The sequence below is a fragment of the Mangifera indica genome, chromosome 7, assembly GCF_011075055.1.
Source record: "Mangifera indica cultivar Alphonso chromosome 7, CATAS_Mindica_2.1, whole genome shotgun sequence".
NCBI classification, from domain to species: domain Eukaryota; kingdom Viridiplantae; phylum Streptophyta; class Magnoliopsida; order Sapindales; family Anacardiaceae; genus Mangifera; species Mangifera indica.
In genome coordinates, this window is record NC_058143.1 from 9,933,352 (window position 1) to 9,951,600 (window position 18,249).

Here is an 18,249-nt window from a genome sequence, read left to right on the forward strand (position 1 = left end):
TTTCCACCATGCCAAATCATCTAGTTTTTTAACATTATATTTTTGAACAATTTTTAGATAATATTCAATGTTGATATAATTATAAAATTGATCATGATTTGCACTTTGACTGGCAGACTGCTTACTTTTAGCAAGAGTGACCATATGTGTGAACTTTTTTTGCCTAAACTACCGGAACTTACCTTTGGTATAGAACTTTGTCTAGTCCTTCCATATTTTAGTTCATAAATACTATACATTTTAAGTAAAAAATCTTGAATATATTTAATATAACATCAAATAGTTGGAATAAAGAAAGAAATTTCACTCTAATATTTTTAAAATTTTTGTTTCATTTGCTTAGATATATTCTGACAAGTATGATGAGAGTCGTGAGACCCATGTTTTTTAAAAAGATAATTTATTTCTACTATACTATTTATTATTGAATAAGTAGATGGATAATACACACATGAAGAATGGTTTGCGGTTGTCTTCAATGACTCTAACATGTTCATTAGAGACATAGTTATCTCCTAATCTTGATCTGTCAAAAAACAAGATTTTTCAAATATTTTGGTTGAGTATTGAAATATCGTGTTATAAGAATTTTACATTCTTCGATGCTTTCAACATGAGGTACATTGAATTCTATTTAGTTTTAATATCTACTTTTAATTGAACACTATTTTACATTATCTATTCTAAAATTTTATCTTCTGTATAGCTAAAAGATTGATCAAAAGTAACTACATATATGACCATGTAGTCCTGCATTTTCATTTGATCATTTATGAAAGTTGACATTTCTCCTATGTGTTCGAAACTGCTCGGAACTCTTACTGAACTAGAGTTAGGACCAACGAATCGTGATTGGGTGAATACAATTTGTTTTTATCCTTTGAGCTCATGTGAAATTTTTTTACAATAATCAGTAATGTGTTAGTGAAGATGTTCCGTGCCACTCGTATTTACACATGTCAAACAAGAACCATAATGTTTACATATCACTTGGCGAATTAATTTTCTTTTAATTGTTTCCTCTATTTTATCGAAATGCTCCCACACATTGACGTTTGTTTTCTTTTTCTCTTTATCGAATGTGAAGTTGTGCCTATACCACTTTAATTGTTGGTATTCCACCTATTCTACCTTGTGCATCATCAATAATATCATCCACATTAGCATGATAATATTTAAATGGATTGAATTTATTTGACATTTGATTCATTTGTAATATTTTGTAATAATAAAATTGAAATGAAAATGAAATTATAAACATAGAGAATTATTATTTATGAATTCAGACAGTTTCAAAAAGAAAGTTGATGAAAGAAAATGAGATTGAGAATATAATAAAAGAATTGAGATTGAGAGATTTGTAAATAAAATTGGTAAATAGAAAAAATTTAGGTTGTTTATGTAGAAGAAAACAAATTAAAACAAAGACTTCTGCTTGTATGGTAGAAGTCGTTTTGGCTTTTGCCACTTTTACTTTGACAGCTTGCTAGAGCAAAAGCCAAATTTTTTTTTTTTTATATATTTTAACAATAATGAGCAGAAGCCGTTTTGCTTCTGCCACTACTACTTTAGTAGTTTGCCAAAGCAAAAGCCAATTTTTTTATTTTTTATATTTCAACAATAATGGGTTGGGTTGAGTCGATCCAAGGGCCTAACACCTAAGCCCACAACCTGGCTTAGAAGGCCCATGAGTTGGACCCAACATGCTACAATGCTAGGTAGGCCTTATTATTGGGTTTCAGGCCTGGCTAGGCCTCTATTTGCCCTGACCCAATTAACATGTCTAGAGTAGGGTGGTAGTTGAAACTTAACTTGTTGCATGTGAATTGAAATAAAAAATAAGTAGAGATCTACTTAAACCTTAGGTTAATCATGGAATCTTGATCTTTTTATAGTTACATGTTAGTGTTTAGTTGATAATGTGATGTTAGAGCTATTGAAATCAGGTGACATTCCAACCATGAATGGCTTGGAATTTATTTTGTTAATGTCATGTACGACCGTGGTAGCAGTAGTCATGATCGTGCATAGACACATGATGCTTTAAGTTTTAACAAGTGTATGCTTGTATATGTTGGTGTATACACTTGCACATCCATACCCTAAAACTTGAATCACTGATGGACATATGGACAATTTGGAGGTACAATCGTTCATAGATTGAAATCAACAGTTAGCTTCATGTACGCTTGCACACTTGAAAGGGTCATGCACTTACATGGCTATACAAAATTTCATAAATACCTTTAGGATTGTAGAGAAGATGATGAACAACGAGGAAGATAATGTACATTCGTGCACTCACAAAGGTTACACTTGTACATAGAATAAAATAACATGTATGTACAAGCGTACACTTGTACATAGTCAAACAAACAATCGTACATAGATAAGACTGTGCATGCCCATAATTTGGTTATGTACAATTGTGTACCAATTCATTTTGAATGACTTTGAATGAGAATTCTTAGATGGGCCTTGGAGATAGAATTATAACTTTGACACTTAAAGATGATATATACACTCAAGTAGAGATGAAAAGAATTATAAAGATAACTATGATAGTTTCGAGCGATTAGGTGTTGATAGGGATAAAAAATAATTAGAGAATTGAGATAAACTAATATCTACAAATTATCGATTTATGAAATTATAGGTTGACTTGAGAAAGTGCTCTAATTTATACTTTTATTAGTACAATTAACATTATCATTTGTTGTCATTTTTTATTTGAAATAAGAAAGAGAGGAAGAAAGGGGTAAGGCTGAAAGAAAAGAAAATAATTACATTTTTATATAATTTTGATATTTAAAAAATTATTTTTGATTCGGTTAATTTGAATTATATGATAATTTTGAAAGTAAAATAATATAAATAAAATAATAATTTTACGTTTTAATATTTTATTATTTTATAAAACACGGCTAAACTACTACAAAATTTTTTGTCTAAAAATTCTTGAGCAACCATGTCTTTTAAAATGACGAAATCATGAACATCTTCTAAAGTTTCATATAATTTCTTACAAATTTGAAAGGAAATTCCATAGAAACCTTCCCTGTAAAAAATAAATTAATTACATGTGTAAAATATTTTTTTCTTTTTACTAATGAACTCTTAAAAGGATATTATTTATAATTTTAGAATCTTTTCACATTGGATTCCAGATCCAAGGGTCGAGATTTTTTAAAAGATTAATTAAAAAAAAAAAAAAAAGATAAGATGACAAGATTTAATTTCCTTACATGGTCCGATTGCTTTGTACTGACATAAATGAATACAAATTAATGTTTAACATTTTTAATTCCCGAACTTGATTCTCTCTTTAATAACACGTGGACGTCCAAGATTCGACAAGCACGGGACAACAATTTCGTAGCCGCAGGCAATCACATTTCCCCAATCAATTATCTGTTTTCTTTCGGGGCTCTTTACGATCTCTGCTTTTTCTTTACGAAACTACCGTCGAGACTAGAGAGACGAATTCAGGTACGTGATGGATCACCGATTCCTTCCCTAGAAATCTCTGCTGTAGTTTTATAATTTCGTTTATGGAATCTGAAATCGACAATTTCTCTCATTTGATTTTGAAGCAAAATTAGTCAGTTTTTGGAAGTGATTTCGGTTAAATTTCTCGATTTTTAAGTTTTCTATTTGATTTCTCATTCAAAAGAAGTTTCTGTTGTTTTAATTGGCGGGATTTGTCGTGTAAATGAAGTAGATTTGAGCGGTTTGATCTTTTGTGAATTTTTGTGTAAGATTTATTGAATTTGATTTGTTTATGTGGTTTTCTACTTCTGGTTTCTCAATTGGTGGTGAAATTTTGCTAGGTTTTTGGATCAATGGAGCCTGCTGAACTGACCACAGAACAGGTTGGTGATATAATGTCTTTGGTTGATTTGAATGTCTATTTGTTGGATTTATGTTTTGAGTTTTAATGTGTATAAATGAGGTCTTGTCGTGGATCATGATGTTTTTGCTGTGTTGTTGAAAGATTTAAATAGATTGGGCTCCTTAATTTTTCCTGAAACTGTGTGAATAAAAAGCAAAGTGCATAGAAATCGAGGCAGAAAATAGTGCAGTTAATTTAAAAATTAAAAAAATACTAAAGTTTTTAGGCATAGTTTAGTGGGGGAAATACATTGGAATTAGTCAACATTTTTTTTTCCTGGGAATCAGCTTATGAATTCATGTTAATGTAGTGTTAACTTCACGATAGCTAATACGGCCATATACCATTCGGCATTGTGTGGAAAGTGGAAATTTAACTTAATCTTTGGTTCTTGTAGATATTTCATCTTGTGTAATTGTTCTTCTGATGGTCTCTTCTATTATAGGAAGTCAAATTAATCTGAATTTCAATTAACATGTTAGTTGTTTTATAGGTTCTAAGGAGAGATATCCCATGGGAGACATATATGACAACTAAGCTGATATCAGGAACTGGTCTTCAGCTGTTAAGAAGATATGATAAAAAATCTGAAAGTTACAGGGCACAGTTGCTGGATGATGTATGGTTTTCTAGCTCTTTTAAACGTTTGGTTTCTTATTGTAATTTCAGGGGAAGATTATCTGAATCATGGTGTAAAATGATATTTAAAATTATAAGTGATGTTATTGACGAGTCAGTTGACTCTCCCAGGATGGTCTATCATATGTTCGGGTGTTTGTTAGCATTTTGCGAGATATTTTTAAGGAGGAAACAGTAGAGTATGTTCTAGCTTTGATTGATGAAATGCTTACAGGTAACTGGAATAATGTTGTCTTTTCAGTTGCTTAAACATTGTAACAGATTAACATCTTGTTTATTTTAACTTTGGCAGCAAATCCGAAAAGAGCCAGATTATTCCATAATAGTTCTCTTGCAGATGAAGATACTTATGAACCTTTCTTAAGTTGAGTATCTATGCAAAATGTTTGTGATGTTGAATTGTAATTGACCATTTGGTATCTTTTCTCATCTACCCTGATATGTTTTGCTTGTACTCTTTCCTAGAATTTAAATTTCTCAATTGTCTGCATACCTTTTAGAGATATCACTTTACATATACACACACCTAGACATGGATGTGCTTATTTTTTTAAAGGAGTTCTTGTCATCAATATTTTATGACCTGTAGTATACATTTTCTATTTTGTTTCTCCTTCCGTAAATTGGACAAGTACACTAATTTCTTTATTTGAAAATTTGAATTTATGCAAACAATTAGCTTTCTTATGCTATTCAAAATGATGGAAACTAAAACAAACTGCAATTTGGTTATTTTTCAGATTGCTCTGGAAAGGCAATTGGTTCATACAAGAAAAGAGCTGCAAGATATTAGCTTTGATTGTAAGGTAGTGGAAACATCATCCATCTACCCAATGAATATAGAGTTTTAAGAAATCAACGAAATGGAGTGCTACATTCATTTGTTAACTGTGCAACTGTTTTGTAATCATAGTGCTAGGCCAAAATCACAAGATGGTCCAGTCTCAAATGGAGAAGCCTCAAATTCAAAGAGAAAATCGACAACCTTTGAGGATGTTTTAAAGGGATTGGTTGAATGGCTTTGTGTGCAGGTTTGTCTGCAGCTTTCAGTTATATATTTCTTTGCAAGCAGCTGGTGGCTAGTGCCTTGGTCATTTCTCTTGGAAATATTTTTGCACCAATGTTCTTGTTGAAAGCCTAAGCATTTGAATAGCCTTATCCATGATTTAGATAAGAAGAGATAAAGGAAAAGTGAACTTAAAATGGACAATATGTGGCCTATTTGAAGCCTTAAACATTCATTTATGTTAGCAGTATGTTCATTTTCTATTAAAAAAAAAAAAGCTGAAGTTTCTCTTTTTCTCATTAACGGCACTTTTTAGGGGAATTTTTGTAGTTCGTAGGTTTCGGATGGACTAATTATTTGTTCTTGAGTTGCTAAGATTCAGAAGCATCAACTTTGCATCTTGATGAAAGCAAGATTTGAATGAATGCTAAATTACAGAATTTTGGCTGCTTTCAAACTCATTTAGGATTAATTAAGTGATGCATCCATGTTCCTATGATGTTTACAAGGAGTCCTTATCTTTCTTATTTTCTTTGTAATTTTCTGCAATTTGTATGACTATCATGAGCCATAATTCATTTAGTTTTGTAATGGTAAATCTGAAATCCAATTACTCTATCTTCCATGTAAAGATCCTCGTTTTCCCTATTTAGTGATTTTAGCTCTGTCATCATATGTCAAGACTCTTTACTCCCTTGACTGTTCACTAGGTCTTTGGTGATAGCACCAGTCTTTTTTTGTCATAGTGGAAATAATGACAATGTTTCACTGTGCATATGACTCTAGACTTGATCGGAAATGGTTTTACAAGTTCATTGTGTTGAACTTTCCTCTTACTGTTTCTCCTTTTTTCCATTTTATTTAAGTGCTGTTTCATTATTTCTTATTAGACATATTATGCATGCTCTTGATGCCAAATGTCATACGCAGTTGAAGAATCCTTCCCATCCTGGTCTTGGCATACCAGTTGCTGTCAATTGTCTTGCAGCATTACTGAAGGAACCTCTTGTGAGATCTTCCTTTGTGCAAGCTGAGGGGTTGAAGCTGTTGACTCCATTAATTTCTCCTGCATCCACCCAGCAATCTATCCAGGTAAATTTGTCATATTCTGGGTTGCGTAATTGTTGATTTTTGAACACTGGAGTTGGTCTATTCCTGGTGCTGGCTGTAGCAGACTCACTGACGTTTGGAAATTTCCCATCATTTTCCTGAAATTTATTAGTTCTTGAACTGATAAATGAAGTGCTCGAGCTTCAATTTTATTGAGCACACATTATTTTAACCAGAAAGTTCTGTAACTGACAGTTTATTTGCTGTTACAGCTTCTTTATGAAACATGTCTCTGTGTTTGGTTGTTATCTTACTATGAGCCGGCAATTGAGTACTTGGCAACTACTAGAACTCTGCCACGACTAATTGAGGTTGTTAAGAGTTCCACAAAGGAGAAGGTGAGGCCTTGTTTTTGGCTGATTCATAGTCATTTTGAATGAATTTAGCTATGCCTGCATTACTTTAAAAAAACAAGTTATTGAGATGGGAATTTCCAATTTTACTAGGTTGTCAGGGTGGTTGTCTTGACCCTTAGGAACTTGCTTCCCAAAGGTACTTTTGCTGCTCAGATGATAGACCTTGGGTTACCTCAAATTGTGCAAAGTTTGAAAGCACAAGCCTGGAGTGATGAGGTAAGAGAAATTACTGGCTCCATAATACCATTTACTATTATGGCTGATCATTTAATTATTAGTTGATAGTTGAAGTATGATGAATGGAGATCGTGAAGCTGTAGACTAGTGATCAATACATAGCTATAATGACTGGATGGGACTTAAATTTTTAATTTTTTGGGACTTTTTAAATGTTATATGGTAGAGATATTGTATGCTTCTTTCAAACAATAATATTCATATATATTTTTTTATTATTCATGTTTAAGAGTTTGCTTTATAGCTGGTGGAAGTTATGGTCTCCGGACTTGTCATACCCAACCCCTGTTTCAACTATACAGTCTCAATTTCAAATTGTTTTGTTCACAGATTTATTGCTATCTTGTTTCGGTGGCTTAACATGTTTTCCTCCTGATCTCAATAGCATTTGTCTTGGTTTTCCCCAGTTTTTTCTTGCACAAGTTAGATGTTAAGCTTTATTGCTATCTTGTTTCAGTGGCTTAACATGTTTTCCTCCTGATATCAATTAGCGTTTCTCTTGGCTTTCCCCAGTGTTTTCTTGCACAAGTTAAATCAATTTTGCCTTCCTTGTGTTTAATGTTTACTTGGACAACTTAACATTTATCATTTCTGTTTACCATCTTTGACAGTTTAAGATATTTATTATATCTGGTTAAACCTACTTTTTTGAATATCTGACAATGGTTTGCCTTCTTTAATTCTTATGTTTCCCACTCACTAGTGTTCTTGAAGCTGCAGCATTTTTGTTTGGGTTCTAAATATCCCAACTTTTTAAGCCTTGCTCTTTTTATAATAACTGTTTGTTGGAAGTCTTATTACTCTCTGGTATCTCTTTCTAAATGTGTTATATGTGAACTGACTCTCTGGTAATATCCTCCATATAATTGTGATACCAATCATTGATCTTACTTGAAACTTTATTTTTAATATGAACTTAATTAACTTGTGATTTTGTTGTCTCAACTTCAGTTGTTGAATTTTGTTTACACTTTCCATCATGATGTATTCCCCTTACTCCTGTTTGTCTAATCACATCTCTGGATTTTTTATAGGATTTATTGGAAGCCCTGAATCAACTGGAGGAAGGTTTGAAGGATAACATTAAGAGGTTGAGTTCTTTTGATAAGTACAAGCAAGAAGTTCTCCTCGGTCATCTTGACTGGTCTCCTATGCACAAAGATCCATTATTCTGGCGTGATAACATTAATAACTTTGAAGAGAATGATTTCCAGGTAATTTTTCTGTCCTTACAGACATTTTCCTTACCTTAACCTGCTGACATTTTTACCATTCTGATTGAAATTTAAAAGTGCTTAAGAATGCAGTTTTTGCAGTCGGTAATTATTTTGTTTGAAAAAAGATAAAGAGACTACTGATGATCATCTGTCTCAGATTCTAAGGGTTCTCATAACGATTTTGGATACATCCATGGATCCAAGAGCTCTTGCAGTAGCTTGCTTTGATCTCTCGCAATTCATCCAGCACCATCCGGCTGGGCGGGTCATAGTAACAGACCTCAAGGCAAAGGAACGGGTGATGAAATTGATGAACCATGAGAATGCAGAGGTTACCAAAAACTCCCTACTTTGCATTCAAAGGCTTTTCCTAGGTGCCAAGTACGCAAGCTTTTTGCAGGTTTAGTTCAATACCCATGGGTAAGATGGTTTGTTGTTTTATATCATCTATTATGGAAACAGTTGCAATGAATTGATTCTGCTATCAGCTCTTTAGGTCTTCATAATGATGTATCAGGGTGCTTATTTCCTAAGAAAGTTGAGCCATGATTTGTTAATTTATTTTTGGACGTTGACTTGTTGAAAAAAATGAGTCAACTTTTTTTTTTTTGGTTGTAATAAGTGAGATTTTGAGCTGATTAAATAATGCTACCTTTCCAATAATATCTTAGTTTCTCTAAATATATATGTTAACCTTTCCCATTTTAGTTTTCAAACTTATGTTTTGTTTGCTGATTCATTTTATTTCAATTCCTAAATTTTAGACTGAAGTTAAATAAACGATAATTTTGGCCTACTACAGAAAGAAAAAAGTTTTTATGTTATAAAAAACGTTTGATTTATATTATAAGAAAGTTGAAGGATATGAACCATGTAGATGTGACTTCGTTCATCCGAGTTGTAATAAGTTTGATTTACATCATGGGAATTTCGAAATATTATTAGTTATAAAATAAACCTCTTTAAGGTTTTATTGGAATTATTTTGGCCAAGACTTATTCCCACCCATAGTTTACTGTAAACTTAAATTCATATTTATTAATTTTTGAAAACCTAAATATTCAATTGTTTGTTAGATTTTGTTGTTACTGTTAGGGGTTAAATTGTCATTTAATAAAAATATTTAAAAAAATTAAATTAAATTGTCATTTAATAAAAATATTTAAAAAAATTAAAAATTTATTACATTTTTAACCCAAGTTTAAAACTCTAACGAATTCCTTTTACTTAAAATTTGAAAAATGAACATTTTTTCTTAAAGTTTTTTAGTTATATTACTAGCAGTCGAAAATGGTGACTATTCTCTTCTCTCTCTCTCTCTTGGCTTCTCTCTCACGGTTAACCACCAATATCGACTAGAATGGATGGCCTGAAGACCAACATTTCTTGAAATCTTTATCGACTTCTCTTTGTGACAAAGAATGATGAAGATTAGTGCGAAACATCGATCTTTGACGTCCTTCGTCTTCAAGAAATGTCGATTGGACGTTTTGTAAACTAGACACATGACCATGTGGTATGACACACATTACCATGTGCACACAGTGCAAATTCAATTTATGTTTCTAGCATTCTGACGACTGTTGGACGCATTGACTGGTGAGCGGTTAACAAGGACACGTGGACTTTTTGTGTATACTCTTAGCACAATCATGTGCGAGGGTAAAATGTTTGAAATACCTCTGCAAAGTGGCATCGCTGAGATGAGTTTTAGAAATGAAAGTGAAACATATATCTAAAAGAGGCACACACTCGTGTTAGTAAGAGTACACGCCTATGTGTATAGAAAATCAACATAGAGAAGATGCCATGATAAGGGATGATCGTATATGTGTTAACACAAAAGGGACATACCCTTGTGTGTTAAGAGACGCACACTCGTGTGTTTAAGGCCGAATAATAAAAAAGGAAAGGGAATTAGGCTAAGGGTGCATGGGTCATCTCGAGAGCTAGTACAAAGATTCTCGATTATGTAGTAGTACCTTAGGCTTCAAAGAAATAAGTTTACTAGGGCACGAGGTATGTAATAAGGTGAAAGTTAAGATGAGCCTAGATTAGTTAAGACTCGAGATGCATGCATGCTAGACATCATAAAATCCTTACGATGGGGCATCGTGAGTACACATTTTTTTTTTTCCATAGTAGGGCATGTTTGTAGTAGAACACTAGACCTACAAAAGGGTACTTACTTGCAGTAGATCTCATTTAAGATATAATTGGGTGCAGTGAGACAAAGAGACAACTTACATGACCAAGGTGCAAATCCTTGTATTCGATCTGATTTGATCATCCTAGTATATAGTTTCAGTTATAGTTTCTAGATATAGGTGCTTTCACCAAATAAAATATAGTTATACCAGATAGGAATCCAAAGAGTGGTTTCTTAGTGACCGAGTAAGATATAGTTCGATTTGAGAGTTAAGACATATAGTCTAAATAATTCCTAGAGTTAGTATGAGCACAAAGATCTCACATAGGATCCACCAGCATCCTTATAGAGTTTAATGTCAACTCCAAAGGACAAATAATAAGGGTTTATATTAAGGGCATTTTGGAATCAATAAAAATTAATAATAGTCTCTTACTTATTGAGTGTTTTATCACTTCCCTCCTTTTATGTGTGTAGGTACAGGTAATCTTGACGGCTGCTAGACGAACGGTGGTCGAAGGGCATAAAGTTGTGATGACACTTCCATCCTTTTAGTTTTCATAAGCATTTATTTTATTATGAGTTTCCTTATGCAATTGACTACACATTATTGTTTTTCAATTATACTTTGAGTTATGACATCTTTTGTACTCTTTCGACTTGGCTTCGACAAGGGTATTTCAATAATTTTATAAAGTTTATCAAATAAGGTTTTATTCAATTATTTTATGAGTTTATTACATGTTTTGAATTAAATATATACTTAAAATAGTCAATTTAGTGACGTTTCCCTCCGGAGGTAGTTTTTTTAGAGGAGGTGTTACAAATTGGTATCAGAACATGATTTTGGTATTCAAAGGATGTCTTAAAGTATATATGTAGTCAAATAAAGTAAGAATGTTAGTCCCTCAGGCCTCACTAACTGCATAGGGACTGAAACTAAAAACAACTAGACTGAAAACCCACAGAGGAGTTAGAGTGAGGAGGAAGTACCCCCAATTACCTAAGCAAGTTTAAATACTTAGGATGCTAGAGACATATTCATAGAGATGTTTAGGGAGCAGGGATGTACTCTAGCTCAAGTTAGTGAGTTAGCATAAGGACTGCCAATATAGGCTAAAGGTTTAGTTGAGGTGACTTTTGTACTAACAGTCATACTAGTAGTAGTCCCAACCAAGACTTAGTTGCATCCTATCTTTAACCTGCCCAACAAGCACTAGCCTAAAAAATTTGATTGTGCTAATGGCCTTATTGTAGTTGAGGAGTAGTTAAAGTTTATGGAGAGTGCGATGACCTTGTTTGACAAGATAGATAAAAAAAGAGTTAGATATGTCATCTACTTTTTCAAGTGTAGCGTTAGAAAATAGTGGAACTTAGTTCGAGAGATCACAAAGATCTTTGAGATGTCCTGTTTAGAGTTTAGGAGCAAGTTTGAGGCTGACTACAAGGGAACATATGTAATGTGAATCTGAGCTCATGAGTTTCTTACATTGACTTAGGGTGCAAATTCAATGACAGAATACTCCAATATGTTCAATCACTTAGCTAGATATGCCCTTAAGATAACAAATACTGAGATAGGGTGAATGAAGAAGTTTGTGCACGGGCTTGATTCAACCATAGTCTAAGATGTCATGACAGGTACACAATTGCCCTAAACTTATAGGTTGGCCTTGAGTAGAGCCTTAAAGGCTTAGGTATTTGTTAAGAAGATGTATGGTCAAACTTTAACTTAGTTAGATCCAATGCTAGCACCAGTACTGGTCCCAGTACCAGTCTTACAGTCGAATGGTAGCACTGCCTCAATTCATAAGGATCTACCTTTAGAAAGAAAGGGCAAAAGGCCATTCCAGTGTAATGGGATCAAAAAGGGTTGAAAAAGTAACAAAAAATAGAGAGTGTCCATCTTGTTTGTCAATAAGGAGTTACTTGAAAATGGATTCATCAGATTAATCACTCTTCTTGAGGAGCACCCATCTTGAATGTCAAAAAAAGATGGGTTCATGAGAATGTGCATTGATTATAGAGAGTTGAATAGAGTGACATTTAAGAACAAATACCCGTTGCCTAAAATAGATGACTTATTTGATCAGTTGAGAGGATCAGTGGTATTCTCTAACATCGATAAGAGGTTAGGCTATCATCAAGTAAGGGTGGTTAAGCAGGATATATCCAAGACAACTTTTTGAATGTGGTATGACCATTTTGAGTTGTTATGATGTCGTTCAGACTAAACAATGCCTCTGTAATATTAATGGATTTGATGAATTGACCATTTCATGATTGCTTAGATAAGTTTGTTGTGGTCTTCATAAATAATATATTAGTATATCTAAGAGTCATAAAGAGTATGGACAATAACTGAGGTTTACCTTGTAAAGGTTAAAAAAGAATCAATTGTATGCTAAGTTCATGAAATGTGAATTTTGGCTTGATAAAATGACTTTCTTGGGGCATGTAGCCTCAATAGAGGGTATATGTAATATTCACCTTTTTATTTATTATTATTATTTAAATAGGATAAAATTTAAATTTTAGAGATAAGGTAAGTTTAAATTTTTAAAAATATTTCATTAGGTAAAAGCAAGATAATAGTTAAATTTTCCATAAAGAGATGAGATATTTTATTTGTGATAAATGTGGATTTATTTTAAAACTTACCTTTAAAGAAAAAAAAATCAATGTGTCTAAAATGGACAATATCTTGACAATGGATCGAGTTATTGAATCAGAGATGTTACAAAATGGTATCAGAGCAGCTCCGCGTGTCCTCTTGAACAATGGTGGGGCAAACCTTTACGAAGATATTGAATCCCATAAGAGGGGGTGTATGTGACACTCTTAGACAAATCCCACATCGACAAAACACGAGAGAGATGTTAAGTATCTTTGTACTTTGTCTATGTATCCCATATTGGTTAGTGGTGGGAGAATTTGATTAAATAGCTGTGAGCTCCTTAAATTGTTAAGATGTGTTTTAGGTTGCAAAGCCTAGAAATAAAATCATGATAGACTGTGTGTCCAAAATAGACAATATCTTGATAGTGGACTGGGTTATTAGACTAGAAATGTTACAAAATGGTATCAGAGTGACTCTGTGTGTCTCTTTGAACGATGGTGGAGCAAACCTCAGTGAGGATGCTGACTCTCGTAAGAGGAGGTGTATATGATACCTTAAAACAAATCCTACATTGGCAAAACACGGGAGAGATATTGGGTCTGTCTGTACTCTGTCTATATATCTTACATCGATTAGTGGTAGGAAAGTTCGACTAGTTAAATAGTTTGTAATCTCCTTAAACTGTTAAGACGTGTTTTGGGTTGCAAAACCCAGAAGCAAACCCATGATGGACTGTGTGTCCAAAATGGAGAATATCTTGACGGTAGGCCGGGTTATTAGACCAGAAATGTTACAGTATATCAGTTGACTCAAGCAAAATTGAGGTAGTTTTAGATTGATAGAGGTCGAAGATTGTTAAAGAGGTTCAAAGTTTTTAGGTTTAACAAGGTACTACAAAAGGTTTGTTGAGGGTTTGCCAAGCTAACAAGACCTTTCACAACTCTTACTAAGAAGGAAACTCAATTTCAGTGGTCTGATGCTTGTGAGGAGAATTTCTAAGAGTTGAAGAAGAAATTGACTTTTACTCCAATATTGACCTACTAGAGGATAGGGTTGAACATGATCTATACACCAATACATCTCATGATGGTTTAGAAGTAGTATTAATGTTTAGTGAGGTAAGGTGATAATATATGTCTCAAGACAGTTAAAAGATTTCGAGGCCAAATACCCCACACATGATTTAGAGCTAGTAGTGGTGGTGTTTGCCCTCAAGATTTAGAGACATTTATTCTATAGGATGAGATGCAACATTTGCATTGATCATAAGACCTTTAGATATTTTTTCACATCGAAAAAGCTTAACATGAGACAGAAGAGATGACTCAAATTAATGAAGGATTATGACTATGATATTAAGTATCATCTAGGTAAAACCAATGTAGTCATAGATGTCTTTAGTGTAAAGGTGTTCCTATCACAATTGATAGTTTAGAGAGTGATTCAGACTAATCTAGATTGAGAACAAATCGTAAGTCTCCTTTTAGATGATCTAAAAGTGTATTTGAAAACTTAATGATTATGGTAAACATCTAATAATGTACTATAACTCCTAAACCATGATAAAGAAATACTCCATCGAACCAAATATCCACAAATCATAAGTCTCTTTTTAGACAATCTAAAAGTGCATCTGAAAACTTAATGACTATGGTAAACATCTAATAATATATCATAACTCCTAAACTACTATGAAGAAATACTCCATTGAATCAAATATCCACAATCATATATTCCATGTAGGTAATATACTTTTGTTGTCCAATCTAGATCGATTTCGGGCTTATGGTTCATTAAAGCCTTAATTTTGATCATATACAAATTATTGATTTATGTATATTCGAAACACGTCATTACGAATATCCTTCGTATGACTTGTATTATACTCTGATAAGAGATTTCGATTTCCAATATTTATCAATATTCATTCCAAAACTCGAATCCAGATCGAATTAATGGATATTTAGAACCAAACATTTTCTGAGTCAATGGATATTCAAAACCATATATTTTATGAGTCAATGAATCTCATCTTGATCATCATTTGTTTCTAAATACAAATAACATATGACCAACATGACTTCATGTATGGAATATGATTATCCTCGTATTTATACACGATATGACCATGACACATATCTGAATCACGTACTACTAGCTCTGAATCACGTATATCTATATTAGATCTGACCATGACGTTTCAAATCAAAGAATTACTTTGTACACTAGTACAACTATACGACAAGTCATTGATTGTGATTAAATGACCATGTGACTTATCGTTATTGGTCATGTTTGAAAAATAGTTCTTTAATTGTTAACTCATACTAATGCTCTAAAGATGCAACTATCATTGTTACCTGCACTAATGTCATCTTGTGACATTCAATAGAGACATTCAGTATGCCAACTATATGATATTATTGCCCAACATATATCATGTCTGTATGAAATAATTTGATGATTCAATTTATATGTTAAGTAATTTGTCTAGACAGTTTACACACATACTTTAAATTAATGCAAATAAAAGAAACAGTTTATGCATATAAAAAAAAGAACTATTTCTTTTATTAATAAATTATTGCAAATGTGTATATATACAAGATAAAATTACCTGAAACCGATAACATGAATGGTTTCTGGGGCTTACACTAACAAAACTTCCATTTGCATTAGAGTTGTTCATTACTGTATTGCATACCCATCTTCTCAAGATGATGGTCTAACTACTTCAATGTCATTGCTTTAATTAGTGGGCCAGTAATATTATCTGGTAAAGGCGTATTCTGTATTTTTATCTCTCTAATTGTAACAAATTATCTCAAAATGTGATATTTTTACTGAATATGTTTAGACTTTTGGTGTGCCCTTGGCTCTTTTGCCTGTGCAATAGTACCAATATTGTTACAAAACATGATTATTGAATAAACCACACCAAGTTTGGATGCAAACTTATGCATCCATACAACCTTTTTTGCTACTTTTGAAATAGCAATATATTAAGCCTTTATAGTGGAGTTAGTTGTGGTTGATTGTTTGAAACTTTTCCAACTAACCGTGCCCTCATTACATATGGAAATGAACCCTGACATAGACTCTCTACTATCAACATTTGATTGGAAATTAGAGTCTGAGTATCCCTGAATGTTTAACTCTGAACATTCATAATTAAGAACAAGATCTTTAGTTTTTCTTAAATATTTAAGGCTTGGTTTCATAATTGACCAATGTTTTTCTCTTGGATTAGCCTGATATCTGCTTGTAACACTTACAACGAATGCTATATCAAGTCTTGTGCATAGTATTGCATACATGAGTCTACCCACAACTGAAGTATAAGACATATTATGCATCCACTATCGCTCTTAGTCAATCTTCGGATCTATATCTTTAGAAAAATAAAGATAGTTGTGACGGACAAAAACCCTCTTTTTGAGTTTTTCATGTTGAAACTTTTCAACAACTTTTTAATGTACAATTTTTGGAATAATTCAACCATCCTTTTCATTCTATCTCTATAGATATGAATTCCAAGAACATAATCACATCTCCTAAGTCTTTCATCACGATAGTTTAAGATAACTAAATTTTAACCTTATTCACCATCTCAATGTCATTGCTCACTAGAAGTATGTCATCCATATATAATATGAGAAATATAATGACATGATTATTAACCTATTTGTAGACATAGGGTTTATCTGAATTCTTTTCGAAACCAAACAATTTGATTGTTTCATCAAATCAAATGTCCTAGCTTCTTGAAGCTTGTTTCAATCTATAAATAGATCAATAAAACTTGCATACCTTATATCTTTTAGTAATGATACAAAACCTATAGGTTGTTATATATATATATGTTTTCCTCAATGAATCTATTGAAGAGCATCGTCTTAATATCCATTTGCCAAATTTCATAATCATGATATGCTAAGATAGCTAGCATTATCTAAATGGATTTAATCATAGCTATAGGTAAAAAAGTTTTCTCATAATCCAACCATTATTTTTGAGTATAACCTTTTACTACTAGCTAAGCTTTATAGGTCTCCACCTGTTTATCTTTGTCAATCTTTCTCCTGAAGATCTATTTACAACTTATGGGAATAATTCCTTCTGGTGGATTAACAAGTGTCCATACTTGATCAACATGCATGGATTCTATTTTAGAATTTATAGGTTCTAGCCATTTACCTAAATTAGTATCCAATATAGCTTCCTCATAACTTCTAGGATCATCATTATACTCTATTTCTCTTACTAAGTAGGATTTAAAATCCTATTATTGAAGAAATCTATATCTTTTCAACGGTTTAAATACCCTAGAAGATTTTTGTGCTAGAACTGTACTATCCGATATTGAGGTTCGCTGAATGGAAGCTCTAATCTCAATAATGTTTGTTTTAGGATATTTGGAATTTTCCTTAAGCTTAATGTTTCTTCCTGCATCTTCTTCCAAAAACTCATTCTTGAGAAAGTGTGCATTCCTATTGAACGTTATTCTTTGATCAATTAGGAAGTAAAAATAAGACCCTAAACTATCTTTAAGATATCTTATAAACTGACCCTTCTCTGATTTAGCATCTAGCTTATATGTTTTAATTACTTTAACATAAGTTGGATATCCCCAAATTTTCATATAATTAAGGTTGGGGCATTTGGAATACCATAACACATATAGTGTTTTTTTGGACATATTTTGACTATAGTTAGTATGCGCATAAAAATTTCATATAGGACCCATAACATCTTTGTGAGGTTTAATTGCAACTCTAAATGATAGATAATGTGGGTTAAGATTAAAGGTATTTTGGAGAATTCAAACGTTTCCCTTCGGAGGACAATACTTCTAGAAGAGGTGTTATATTCATACCTACCATCAACATTGCTTATGCAAACATTTGATCTCCCACCAAGATTTGGTAGACTACATAACTTTGTACTGATATCCATTTTTTAAAACATGCCTTTGAAATGCATCTTGTAATGCTTTCTTATTGTAAAAAATAGGGAAATTATT

The 18,249-nt window shown here is 32.6% G+C and overlaps 1 protein-coding gene across 2 annotated transcripts; it reads left to right on the forward strand.

The window, feature by feature from the left end:
* The first annotated feature begins 3,348 nt into the window (after positions 1-3,348).
* LOC123221755 (V-type proton ATPase subunit H) lies at positions 3,349-9,138 on the forward strand. Of its 2 annotated transcripts, none has more exons than XM_044644659.1 (12): positions 3,349-3,489; positions 3,831-3,872; positions 4,386-4,511; positions 4,643-4,745; positions 4,824-4,896; positions 5,272-5,337; positions 5,445-5,562; positions 6,468-6,629; positions 6,860-6,985; positions 7,094-7,219; positions 8,275-8,454; positions 8,615-9,138. In XM_044644659.1, exons 2-12 carry the CDS (start codon positions 3,843-3,845, stop codon positions 8,861-8,863), a joined length of 1,359 nt encoding a protein of 452 aa, XP_044500594.1. In that variant the 5' UTR covers positions 3,349-3,489; positions 3,831-3,842; the 3' UTR covers positions 8,864-9,138. The 2 variants fall into 2 exon arrangements, with proteins under 2 accessions (XP_044500594.1, XP_044500595.1); XM_044644660.1 differs by having other exon boundaries at positions 3,401-3,489; positions 4,375-4,511.
* Positions 9,139-18,249: the final 9,111 nt, after the last annotated feature.